This window comes from Camelus ferus, chromosome 6, assembly GCF_009834535.1.
Source record: "Camelus ferus isolate YT-003-E chromosome 6, BCGSAC_Cfer_1.0, whole genome shotgun sequence".
Classification (NCBI taxonomy): Eukaryota; Metazoa; Chordata; class Mammalia; order Artiodactyla; family Camelidae; genus Camelus; species Camelus ferus.
In genome coordinates, this window is record NC_045701.1 from 69,045,577 (window position 1) to 69,059,136 (window position 13,560).

The following is a 13,560-nucleotide window of genomic DNA, read 5'->3' on the forward strand; positions in this document are numbered from 1 at the left end:
GATGATTTAAAAGTGAAAACAACACTGGGAGCTAGATAAATATATTTATACTATGCCTAAATACCTGAACTTAAGTGAGTTTTTTAAGGGCCGGTGCATCCTCTCCCGACGTGGTTATCACAGATGGACACGTAGTAGTCTCTCAGATATCTGCTGAGGAAACTGAGGAGAGGTTTCTGGGACTTTATCCTGCACTTAGATTTTTCAGAGGTTTTGTCCACTTGTTAGGAAACAACTTGTTTTTCTGCTTACTAACTGGATTTACCTTCATCTGCTATAAAATAGCAGTAAATGTGTAGTGCGATGACTCAGTATTAGCTTGCTTAACCTTGATAGATGTGAAAGTGTGATTTCTTCAGTCTTTCTGAAATGTTGAAAATGACTTCCATGCCACCCTTGCTGTTTTGGAAATCTCCTTGTCAAATCTTGTTTCTGAGAGTCCTAACCCAGCTCCCCCCAGCCCTTTCTCTCCTGGTGAGAGGTCTTCTCTGGTCTGTGCAGCCAGACAGTGATCCAGTTTGAAAACGTCATCAGATGTGAGTGATGTAACACCCCAGTGGAGGGGAAAGGGCTCTTCTGTCCTGGGCAAGCTGCACAGGGCTTGGGGGCACAGTCTGAGGGCGCCAAGAGAGCGTCTGTTCTCACTCTCATTTCCTCAGTGTCTGTCCTATAAGGCAGGGCTGGGAGAGCTGGGCTAGACTTCACGCTGGTTAATGTGGCTACTCTGACTCTCAGGCTACTTCCTTAGGCATTTGGAAGTGAAGTCCATGGCTCTTCATTAAGGGCCTTCAGCCTTTGTGGGAATCCTACAGTGCACCAGCCTGCCCAGGGGTTAATGTGCTGTTGATGGCATCACCCATTTGACTCTCTGGTTCCGGCCGTCTAAGCCAGGGCACCCTTTTTGTGCCAGATGGGCCCATGGCAATGGCCTCAGAGCAGCTCACCCTCCGGAGAGACAGGGTCCTCTCCCTGCCCCTGTCCACATGCAGCAAGTTATCCTTTGGGGATCTCTTTCTACCCAGCAAAGATTAGAAGTCCCCCTTTGTCCACTTGCACAATAGATTCAATTCATGACTTAAATAAGTAAATAATAAAGTCATAGACTTGTTACAAGTGATTATGCAACTTTTGTCATTAAAGAAATGATTTACCAAGCACTCCAAGCATTTGATAATTGCTGCATGAATTGACTTTTGTTTTTAAGTCAGATGCACTGGTGAACATTTTTTATGAGGAGATTTGAGTGATCTGACCCAGAGAGAGCCCGTCCCAGATGGAGCTCACCGGAGACCAGGCCTGGGAGTTACCACCGCTCTGCCAGGCTGGGCCGACGTGGACGGCCAGTAGCACTATGGGCTCCTGCCCCATCCGTCCTTGGGGACTTGGAAGGCCCTGCCTGTCTCTTCCTGGCAGTGCTCCAGCCTTCTGGCAGACGAAGGCTGGCCACCCCCTCAGAGGGCCCCTGCCCCTGGGGCTGGAGACAAGTCTGGCCCCATCTCCCCACCGGGAACGCAGCCAACCCAGCTGTTTCCTGCAGCCCCTCCCTGATCACCCCACCTCTGCAGTTTCTCACGAGACAAGCCCCTTCTTCCCAGACAATGTTGCCCCAGGATTCTGTCTCTGGCTGGCAGAGGGCCGAGGACCTGCTTCTTCCCTCAATTTACCTGAGGTGTGGCATCCCACCGGTTCCCCGCACCCTCTTTGACACACTCCTTTGTTATTCTCAGAGCAAACAGCCCTTGTCTGCAGACTGGCTCTCTGGACAGGGAAGCTGGCAGAGGAAACTGTCTAGCTCATCCTGGTGCCTCTGAGCCAGATGAGGGAAGCCAGTGTGGGCACCTTCACACAGACCACGGAGGTGTGCCTTCTGTCTGGCCACCCAACTGCCCAAAACCTCCTGCTCCCCAATGTGTGGGGACCAGCCCGGCCTGAGCAGTAAGAGGGAGCTGGGTGCATGCAGCCACCCACCCCAGGGCTCCTGGGAATTGCTCAATAAGTGTTTAGTGAATAAATGAAGTCATGGGTGGATTAGGGGTCCCCGGGAGGGGATTTCCGTGCAGGATGATATAAACAGGGCACATGTGTGGGAATGTGTTTAAGTAAGAACAAATATTAACCAGTTTTGCCCTTGTTTACAGGGTTTTGCTGGAGACTCTGGAGCCTGAAGTCAATTGGCCTTATCCACTTAAGAGACCCAGTATTTAGAAACAAGTGGTCCAGGCTGACTCCAAACAGGATTCCTCCCCCAGAGCACATTTGTGACATCTTGAGAGACATATGGGTTTGTCCCCATTCAACGTCACCACGTTGAGTGCAGGAGGAATAAAGGATAGTGCAGGTCTTAATACTTCTACTCACCCCTCATTTAACCAAGAAAAGCCCCGGAGAAACGTACTTGCCCCATAAAACCACTGTCCATTGAGCATTTGTTATCAACGTGTCCAGACCCTATGCTGAGCCCATCACAAGCATTGTCTCAGGTAATCCTCATCCAGCCTGTGAGTAGGGTTATCCCCATTTTACAGGTGAGAAAATGGAGGCTTTGAGAAGATGAGTAACAGTCCCAGACACACACAGCAACAAAAGCAGGAGAGGCTGCCCCAGCCCTGAGAAGTCTGACTGCTTAGCCGGAGCCGGTGCGGCTTACCTCCAGGACAGAGGGGCGCTGTGAATGGGACCACCTCTCTGGGCCTCTGGTTTCTCTTCTGTAAAATACAGACAACATTTCTCCAGTGTGCTAACTAAAGCTGCTCAAACAACAGGGGAACATGAGAGACCCTGAGGGTCTGGGACACAGCCCAAAGTGGCAGCCACAGGCAGAAATGTCTCCGGAGTTTTAAGAAAACAAAAGTTTTAATTTTATTTCATAATGCATGTTGTTTTATTCTGATAAAATACACATTACATAAAATTTACCATCTTAATCATTTTAAAATGTATAGTTCAATGGTATCAGTACACTCATAATGTTGTGCAACCATCATCACCATCCACCTCCAGGACTTTTTTTTTTATCTTGCAAAACTGAAACTCTGTGCCCATTAAACACTAACTCCTCATTCCTCCTCCCCCAGCCTCTGGTGACCACCATTCCGATTTCTGTCTCTATGAATTGTCTGCTCTAGGTACCTCATATAAGTAGAATCATACAGTATCTGTCTTTCTGTGTCTGGCTTGCTTCACTTAGCACCATGTTCTCAAGGTTCATCCATGTTGTAAGTCTGTATGTCTGTTTTAATAGAAAAGTAACCACAGCATCATTATACTCTAAGACAGGGGACTGGGATGATGGGTCTGAAATTTACTGGTTAGAGAAGCACCACAAAAAAAGACGAAAAGTTAGTGTTGAAAGTCTGTTTCTGAATTGCAAGGTGCTGGTCTTCTGACTTTCTAAGTGAGGTTTCCAGGTCTTTGCCACAGGCATAGACACCTCTCAGTTTCTGGGCTTAGAGTCATCCAAATACAGAGGCTGAAGCAGCAGAGGAGATGAGAAATGCCCTGGGAGAGTGATGGAGGCACCAAGAAGAGAGGACTGCAGGAGACTTGGCTGCTGGCCTCTGGGGGCCCCACCCCGGGACCCCTTCCTGGCAGCCCACAGGGACAGCAGCTGCAGAGCAGCAGATGCCAAGCCAGATGTCAGGACCTGCAACAAGAGAGTGACACCTTGCCCTCTCTCTGCAACGACCGAGGCACCGAGGCCACCCTGCTTAGCCACAGGACACCAGGTATGCTCTGGAGGCCAGGCTGTCCACGCTGGGCTGAGAAGGACCCTCCAGCCTATGCTCTACGGGCAGGTCCCACACCCCACACTGGCCTTTCTGGGGGACTGGGCCTGAGCCTCTCCCACATAGGAAGCGGAGAGTGGGTGAAGGGGGCGCTCCACACACCAGCTCCCTTAATGTCTCCAGGAGTTCAGGTGGTTGGCTTCTCCAGAGAAGACTGTAGCCCAGATCCTTGCAGTGTGTGGTGTGTCCATGTGGAAGGAAGGGGATGAGCTCTCTAAGGCTCGAGCCGCTGGGTGGGAGCCAATCAGGACAGGATTTCCAGAAAACCCCTTCTTTTGCCGTTTCTGATGCTCTCCCGTCTCTGGCCTCCCGCCCCAGGGCAGAGTCCTGCCCACACCCAGGTTCCTTGTGTGGCCTCACCCTCCTCCTGGGGCTGTATCCCAACATCTGGATTCAGGCCCCAGGCCACTGAACGACATCCCAGGAATTCTGTTCTTTCCCTCTGGAGGGCCCTTGTGTCTGTGGGAAGGGTCGGGGAACCTGTATTTCTGTCCCAGCTTTGGGGATAAAACTCCCCTCCAAAGTCCATACACTCCCATACAGGTGGTGTATGACAGCCTCTCATCAGCCACACTGAGCATTGCACGTCTCACTCCTGCAGTCCCGTTTGGCATTTCAAGGTCCTGACTTGAATACAGGCAGCAGCAAAGGGAGGAAGGAGGATTGGTACAGGGGGTGGGGGTTGCAGACTGACACTGAGTGAACACTCTCCTCCCAGCAGCCCCCTGCCCCCCCCCAACACTTTGAAAGACTATATCAAGGGAAATGGATATGTGTTGGAGGGTAAAGAGGCAGTAGAGAGATAAATGGAGAAATCCTTAAATGTGAAGTGCTCTTTTTTCCTTTTGGATTCGGCTGTAGCATAGGTTGTGAATTTATTGTGGAAATACTTGTAAGATTTGTTTTATTCTAAATTAACACACACAAGGGAAGAATGCAGTGCCCTACTAGAAAGTAAACTCCCCAAGTGGGGACGATCTATGTGTTGGAGCCCACAGCTTGGGAGAGCTGACTGCACAACTCTGTGGTTAGTGACATTACCTTGGTAGCTTGAAAACAGCCTTAGTAGTTACATGTCCCTCTGAGGTGGTGGGACATGAGGCTTGAAGACAAGTGCCTTGACCTGGGCAGTGACTGCCAGAGCCTGGCTGGTGGGTCCCAGCAGCATTGTGTGGGTTCTGCCTCCCCAACCTCTGGGTCTCCTTTGCATTTGGGGTGAGGAGTAAGGAATCATGGCCCTGGGTGTGTCTGAGAAGCAGAGATCATGGAGGAAAAATAGGAACAGAGCAGGAAGGTGCCTTGGCTGCCCACCCCCCACGGCAGGAGAGGCAGCTGCCTCCCACTTTACAGGAACCTTTGACCAAGCTCAGAAAATTCCTGGCTGATGGGGGCAGGGAGTAGGGTTTTTGAATGGAAGAAACTATTTTCCTTTTCTAGACAAGCTTTGGGTAATTCCATTCCCTTTTCTCTGCCAAGCTTTATCTTTGCCTAAGAACTCACACAACTTCCCAGGGGCCCCTGCTACACAGCTGCTTCTTCTCCTCTCTTCACTGATAGGTAAGAAATGGGCCAGATTTAACATGTTTATGTTTTAATAAGCATTTTGTTTGAGCATCAGTGATGGCCCAGGGAGATGTGCTGCAGGAGCTGGAGGTCTATAAACGGGGTGAGCTCCCCATTGGTGACTTTTCTCTGCCCCAAAGGAGGCCAGGGGAGAAATGCCAAATGGCCAGGCTAGGAAAGGGGCTGAAGGCAGAAGAGGATGGGGGCAAGGAACCAGACTTGTGATTCCCTACCTCCCATGTGCCCCAGGGCCAGTGCTGTTTTTCTGGAAATAAGTGATTTCCAGTTCCAAAAAAAGAGATGGCAGGCAAGGTTGGGGAAAAGAAGGCCAATTAGGAAAGGAAATTAATTTTATCCCATTTATTGAGTTCCTACCTTGATCCCAACTAGTGCTTTAGACACAGGAGATAGGGATGCAAGCTTTACCCTCGAGGACCTCACTGCTAAGTTAGGGAGACTCCAGTTCCCACAGGGTGATGCATCATAGAACTACAGCAGACAGAGGTGGAGACTGAGGGAGCAGGGAGCCACCAACTTTGCCTGGGATGGTGTGAGGAAAGCTTCTAGAGAAGGTGAGTTTGACCAGGGTCTTGAGGGATGAGTAGGAGTTTGCAAGGGAGAGGGGGTTTCCAGCGTTCATTTTCGGCAGTGGTAAAAGGTGGCTGGGAGGTGGGAAAGAGCAGCAGGTGTGTGGAGAAACTCATTTGTGGCCCAATCATAGAATACAGGGGTAGAAGACAAGCAGGCAGCTGGACGCAGGGATGTGTAGGAGGGATGGCACAGAACTGGAAGGCTCAGGCGCAGAAGAAATGGGGCTGGTGCCAGCACAGAGTGGAGGGCAAGCCAAGCCTTGGCACAGAGCCAAAGGAATGGAGGCCCTGGGCATCGCTAGTCACCAGGGATGGATGTCAGCAGGGCTGGGTGTGGGGGAGATGGGGCGGGAAGGAAGACAGCCAGCGGCGGGGAGAGAAAGTCCAACCTCCGCAGACGCTCCGGGTGGCCGGGCCGACCTCCTAGGCTTAGGCTGGGACGGACACCGACGGAGCGGCCCTTCCGGCCCTGTGCGCCCAGGACTCCCGGAGACAGGTAGGAGGTAGAAGAATAGGAACGTTGGCGCGGGCGGCTCACCCCCAGGCTGCTGCTGGAATTCGCCCCGCTGGGCTCGCGGGGAGATCGGCGTCGAAGGAAGTGGGAGCGCGGGAGGAGACCCCGCCTCCGCGCCCTCGGGCCGGGGTGGGAGGTCGCCGGCGGAAAAGAAACGCTGGGAGCCGGGAATAGGGCTGGGGCCGGGCGGTCGGAGGCAACCAGGGCAGCCTCGCGGGGTTCAGCGCTGCCTTCCGTCGGGCGCAGTTCCTGGCGCAGAGCCCCTGAGACTAGCGCAGTCCCTCCTCCGTATCTCTGCGGCCTGGAGCGCCCGAGCCCCGGGTTCCTGCCGGGCCAGCCCCGCGTCCCATGTCGGAAGCCGGATCTCCCCGCCTCCGGGGCTGCACGGGCGCGTTCCTCTGGCGGCGCGGGGTGATCCTCTTTTGGGGGCGGCCGGGGAGGACGCGCGGGGACCCTAGACTCCCGCCCCCGGCACGCCTGGCGCGGAGCCGCAGACCCGCCCCGCCTGCCAGCCCCTTGTAGCAACTATAAAGTTTTTCCCTCTTGTCCGTCTTGCCGCCTCTACCCTAACCGATGCTCATCCCCTCCCCTGAAAGGCTGTCTCTACCCTAGAGCAGCATCACCTTCGTTATTAGTCCTAGAACAAGGGTCCCCAGGCACCGCGGCTTCCCCTTCTGCCCACGGCACTTCCAGGAGGGCCCTCAGAGCGAGGCTGGGCCGCGGCGGTGGGAAGGGTGAGGCCGAACCCCACCGCCCTCACCCCGCCAAGCCCTGGGAACCTCAGGTTTGCGGTGAAAATGATTACATGAAACACTGTTGGTGCTAAGTTAACGGAGCATGTGCGTCGTTAAATGTGCCAGGTTGTACTAGGTATGCTGTTTTATTCTTGTAAACTGAAGTCATTTTATGCTTAAAAAATTAAAGAGAACTTTCGTAGAATTACAGATTTTAAACTTTAAGCATACAAGCCAGTACTTGTTTAACGTTCTGTACTGAACGGGGCACGTTGTGTGTGTCATTTTCCAGTACAGTGACATGTATACACATGCACACATACTGCACCCACGCACCAGACTACACTCTGTACACACTGCACTCTCCCACTTCGCATGCATGCACATACCAAACTCCACACGGGCAGTCCACAAACACACACACACACATACATACTCCCCGCACGACCCACTTCTGGACCCAGACTGTGGAGCTTTTCCAGTGCAGAAATGCTGGCTTGGGTTTCAAGTAAGATACAATTAACATTTTAAAATCATTTGAATTTGGAAAGTGCCTTAAAAAATTTAAAACATCTATATTAACGAGTTTTTAAACAAGTAGTGTAATGGCTTTTTAAAAGGAACTTCTTGCTGAATTAAAACAGTGAATTTGATTGTTTCGATTCTGAGCTCTGTTTTTCAACAAGGAAGTATTTAATTGTCCTCTTTTCTCCCCTCAAACCCTGAAACCGCTGAACTTTCAGAAGCCAGTTGTAGACAGGCCTTCCCTCCCTCGCTGTGTGAATGGCACGGCCATTCTGCTGCACCCCACGACGTCCCCTCCCGTCCCTCAGCATGTCTCCGGGTCACCTGTGGGCAGCGGGGAGGGAGGGACATGCTGCCACCGCGCGGGCCCAGAGACGGCTGGGAGCGCGAGGCTCGGGGTGGGGTGTTGCCGGGTCCTTGCCCCGCCCCCTCCAACCCCGGCCTCTCCGCAGGCCTGGCCGAGATGCGGCTGCTGCTGCTCGTGCCTCTGCTGCTGGCCCCTGCACCCGGGTCCTCGGTGAGTGCGGCCCTGCCCCTTGGGAGGACCCTCCTGGGAGGGGAGAGGGGTGACAGCCTCTCCGTGGTCTCGAGCCCCCTGAGGGCTAGAGAGGGCCAAGGTCGGGGAAGGTGGAGTGGGAGGAGGTGAGCCCTGGTCCCCAGCACCTTCAGAGAGGGGTTAGATTTTTGAAGCCATCTGGCCAAGGTGCCCAGAACTTCCTGCCTGGCTGCGGGGCGCAGTTTGCAGAAATGGCACCTTCCCAGCGCCCTCCCCATTCACTAAGGCTGGGAACCTCTGCCCTGGTGGTCTTCTAGGGCGGAAGGAAGAGGGGGTCAGTGATGACACCAGCCAAGGTGCAGGGCTAGGTGGCCCATCCCACCAGACGTCTGCTACCTGCCTAGGACCAAACTCAGCTGACAGTTTGGGGCTGTTTGGGCCGCCAGCAATTCCCCACTGCTCTGGGGGTTAACATCTGGAGCAGGGCTGTCCAATAGAAACTTCTGAGACGATGGAAATATTTGATATCTGTGCTGTCCAATGAGATAGATAGCTGCTCGGTTCATGTGGTTACTGAGCACATGAAATGTAGCTAGTGCAACTGAGGAACTGAATTTTTAAATTTCAATTAAGGTAAATTTAAATGGCCACAGGTGTGATTAGTGGCTACTGCATTAGTGCAGGTTTAGAGAGTGGACAGTGGACACAGGAAGCCAGCTGATGATCAGAGTAGCTGTTTCATTAACAGAGGCCCCGAAGAACATACCTGGATTCTGAGGAGGTACAGGGAATCTTCTAGACTGCCGGACCCACCTTTAGGGAGAAGATGGTCTGCAGAGCTGGGCTTGGCCCTGGAGGCTGCTTCTGCCAGCCTTCTCCTGCTGTTGACAGGATGGAGGTCACAGAGGCAGCCAAGCCCTGCCCCTGGAGAGCTTTCCATGGGGAAGACCCACAGGTCTGCCCAGTCCTCTGAGGCTGGCAGGAGGACCTTGAGAAAAGACTCAAATTATTTGCTGCCTTAGGGAGGGCAGGGGAAATGCTGCCACTAGAAATGTGAGTGGAGGATGAGAAGGGCAGAGAGGGGAAGACCCCAGAATGAAAACCTAACAGCTGTGTCCCTAAGCAAACAAGCAGGTCTTAGCTTCCTTTAAATTGGTGGAGGTGGGGGGGGGGGTAATAACACCCACCCACAGGTTGCATGCAGATGAAATGAGTCAAGGTATCCAAAGCAACCCGGGTCCTATTAGGTGCTTTCTTCCTTAGAAACACCTGGGTAGCCTTCTCTTGCCTCCTACTCATACGCTGAGCTCAGCTGGGGCTGGACCTGGCCAGGCTGAGAACTTTCTTAACCCCCTCCACTGTCTGGGGCAGGGGTGTGACCCAGGCTGGTTCTAGCTGGGGGGCTGGACCCCCACCACCACCACTGGATCCCCAGCACTTCGTGAGATCATTCTCAGTGCTGACAGGGGTCAGCTTGAGCAGAATGAGTAGCTGATTAAGGAGGAATGAAGCTGAGATATAGCACTACCTCCACGCCCCTCACTACCCCCAAGGCTGGTCGGGGGAGGCTTCCTGAGGGGGCCTTCCAGTCTCCTCATCTCTTCCTCTGTTCCCACTCCCATAACAACCCCCCGACCCATGCACACCAGGCAGCTGATCCCCTAGGAACAGTGCAGCAGGAAAGGGGGCTCCTGAGTTGCCTCACACGGGGGTTGGAGAAGGAGCGAGTCGGGTGCTGAGAGTGGCAGGAGGCAGGTGAAGACAGGCCCAGCATGAGGGTGGACTGGACCAGCTCATTGTGGCTTCACACCATCTTGCAGCTCGTGGCTTGGGTAATTACAGAGAAACAAGATGTGTCCTGTGCTGCTTCTGGCTGAATGTGTTTTCTTTCATCAGAGAGACTTGAGTACTGGGCAGGGCCTGGCTCTAGGATGCCTGCCTCACAGGTGCTGGGGGCAGGGGACGAGGGGCATTTTGCAAGGCTTGGTACTTAGAGGGCCCTCTGTTCGGGTGAGTCACCCCCCACCCCATCCTGATGGCACAAGGTGGCTGCGTGCCAGGGGTTCCCCTTGTTGCCTTACCCACACTGGTAAGCCCAGCCCCACCCCAGGGCAGGGTGGTTTGGGGAGGGTCAGGTCATGTGCTTCAGGAGCAAGACTGACATCCAAACAGGCTTTGGTCAGAGGTAATTAGCAGCTAGGCTGAGGTAATTAGCTAGGCTGAGGCTGGCAGGATGAGAAAGCAGCAGTCCCTGTGGGCTGCTTCCAGAATTCTTACAATGTGGTGATGAGTCTGGGGTGGGGGTAGGGGGTGATGGTTGTCCCAGGAAAGTCACCCTCCTGGCACTCAGTATCTTCCCCTTTAAAATAGAAACTGATCCCAGTAAACTTCAGTTTAAATTTTATCGAGAGAACACATATTTCGGTTCACTGGTTTTTGGAAGCTTGGAGATTTTGGCTCAGTTAGAACTGAAGGGTAAATGATTTGAAGAGTGAAACCTCAGACCTTTAGTCTGGCTGGCCCTTCCTTCTCGATTTTGTATGTGGTTCAGCAAGTGTGTGTGATTTGTTCTGATTCAGGGTTCTGATTTTATTTATAAAACAAGGATAACTAGATGTTTGGCACTGGGGTGCTAGAAGTACGCAGTGAGTAATCCGCGCACGCGCAGACCTCCATCCACAGCCCAAATGCTGTGACGTGGCTGGAGGCTTACAGCGGGCGGAAGAGCGTGCTTTTCCATGTTAGGACTCAAGTTCTTTCTCTGGAAAATGGTAGTGATTTTTTTTTCCCCTAGAGATTTTTATGTGGCGATGCCCTGAAATAAAAGTCCCCTTCTGGCAAACAGGACATATTTTCAGTCCCCCTTTTGCCTCCCAGCAGGAAATCAGGTCTAACACCTGTCCAGCTCCTTGGGACTCATCTAGTTTCCCCTTTGGTTCCTCAGGTGAGGTCGGTGGGAACCTAGTATAAGAGCAGAGGTCTGGAGTGAAGCCAACCTGCTGCTATGTCCACACATTGCTACGTGGCTCCCACTCCCTCTGCCTCACTTTTCTTATCCATGCACTGGTGTCTGTCAGGTTGTTCTGAGGTTTAAATGAGAGAATATGTGTGTAGCATGTGGGCTTCTGATGCCAGCTGCAGGGTGTCAGATCTTTCTGGTGGGAAACTATCCATTAGGATTGTATCCCAGTTGCAGAGTCCCAAATGACAGCCCTTCAACAAGAGAGACTTGATCCCTCTCTCACATAAACACACAGAGGTCAGAAGTCTAGGGATGGTCTGTCTTACAAAGTACCCCCAGGTTCTAGGATCCTTCTATCTTTGCTTCACTGTTTGAAGCCTCTATTCTCAAATTACCTCATAGTTTATAAGGCTGCTCCAACTCCAGCCATCACATCTGATTTCCAACTAGCAGGAAGGAGTACAGGAGGGAGAAGAAAGAGGACAAATACACATGCAAGCTATCTCTTAAGGAGGTTATAGGCACACTTTGTTTTATTGCACTTTGCTTTATTGTGCTTTGCAGATACTGCATTTTTTTTTTAACAAATTGAAGGTTTGTGGCAACCTGTGTCAAGCAAGTCTATTGGCTCCATTTTTCCAACAGCATTTGCTCACTTCATGTCTCTGAGTCACATTTTGGTAATTCTCACAATATTTCAAACTTTTTCATCATTATGTTTTTTATGATGATCTGTGATCAGCGATCTTTGATGTTACTATTGCAAAAAGATTAGGACTTGCTGCCAAGTTCAGATGATTAGCATTTTTAGCAATAAAATACCTTTAAATTAAAGTATGTATATTGTTTTTTAGGACAATGCAAAAAAACACACAAAAAGACAACGCTATTGCACACTTAATAGATCATAGTATAGTGCAAACAACTTTTATATGCACCCCAAAATCCATGTGACTCACCTTATTGCAATATTTGCTTTATTCTGGTGTTCTGGAACCAAACCTACAATATCTTTCAGGTATGCCTGTCCTGGAGGCTGCTGCAAAACACTTTTATTTATACCTCATTGAAAAGAATTTAGTGATATAGCTACGGTTAACTGCAGGAAATCCAGGAAATGAATTTTCACAGGGGGCAGCCAGGTATCCAACTCAGAGTCAAAGGTTCCTTTAATGGGAGAAGGGGAGGATGGACATTGGAGGATTCCTGGGAGTCTCAGCCACAGATTGACAGGAAGAAACCACAACCCACCCCACCCCCAACCCACACACACATGCAGGATTAGATTAAGTTTTTATTTTAATACAAAAACATGGCACTGCCAGTGGGTGACATTCCCTGCACAGGTGGAGACATATCTACCTGAGAACACGCTGTTCTTCCTGCCCTTTTATGTCTCCCTCCTGGAAGGTATGTTCTGCTGATCCATGGGCTCCATTCAAGGCACTGTTTGCAGATTTCTTGGATCTCAAACCAGACTCTGCCCAGCCAGAGGATATCATGGTCAGGAGAGAGAGCCTCTGCCCCTAGCTTGGTCATTTCCCCACTGTACCTGGCAAATAGCAGGGGCTGCTAGTGGCAGTGGCTTTGACAGATGCGAAGGTTGGGCTTCTTATGGTGAAAGCTGGCTAATTCCACAAATGAGTACGTTCAAGTGCCTGGTGATGTTGTAGTCCTGAAGGGCTGGCTCTAGGAAACACAATCTTAGGATCCTTGCAAAGGAGGGCGGTGTTTGTAGGCAGGGGAACTCGGGGGAGCCCTGAGAGCTCTTGTGAGGGCTCCGAGTGCTGACTTCCACTCCTGAGCATCTCCTCCTCCAGGCTCTGAAGGTGAGGCGGCAGAGTGACACCTGGGGCTCCTGGGGCAACTGGAGCCCCTGCAGCCGGACCTGCGGAGGGGGCGTCAGCTTCCGGGAGCGCCCCTGCTACTCCCAGAGGTAGGGACGCAAGAATGGGCCAGGTTGTCAAAAGAAGGCAAGTACTCGGGAGTGGCTGGATCCTGGGCTAGGAGCCCTGGGCCAGTGCTAGGCCACATGGACAGAACCCATCACACAATAGATTTGTGCTGGGAAAAGTATTGGTGGAGTGCTTGAAACTGAATCATTTCCCATGTGCTTACACACTGATTGCAACAGCCACCTTACTTTAGGGGAGCTGGAGCCATGTCCGCTTCATCCACCCTTGAGTCTCTAGCTCCTAACACAGTGCCTAGCATGTGGCAGGTGCAGTGAATTCATGTTGAATTAATGAATAATCTTCAGCAATTCTTAACCTGTGCAGTTTCTCTACCGTCAGCCTCTTTGTCAAGTATAGGTGTTTCCCAGTCTAAGTGACTTATTAAGCACCTGCTATGTGCCCTGCACTCTGACAGGTACTTTAGCGCCCAAAAGGG

General features: G+C 51.8%; 1 protein-coding gene across 4 annotated transcripts in view; it reads left to right on the top strand.

The window, feature by feature from the left end:
* Window positions 1–5,320: 5,320 nt before the first annotated feature.
* PAPLN (papilin, proteoglycan like sulfated glycoprotein) overlaps window positions 5,321–13,560 on the top strand; it is a 32,921-nt gene continuing 24,681 nt past the window's right edge. The window contains exons 1-3 of one of the 4 annotated variants that reach the window (XM_032482315.1): window positions 5,321–5,342; window positions 8,164–8,228; window positions 12,990–13,105. In XM_032482315.1, the coding sequence (XP_032338206.1) occupies window positions 8,175–8,228; window positions 12,990–13,105 (170 nt within the window). In that variant the 5' untranslated portion in view covers window positions 5,321–5,342; window positions 8,164–8,174. Of the gene's footprint in view, window positions 5,343–5,854; window positions 5,921–6,300; window positions 6,435–8,163; window positions 8,229–12,989; window positions 13,106–13,560 lie in introns of those variants that run through there. The other 3 variants (XM_032482314.1, XM_032482313.1, XM_032482311.1) reach the window with 3 other exon arrangements.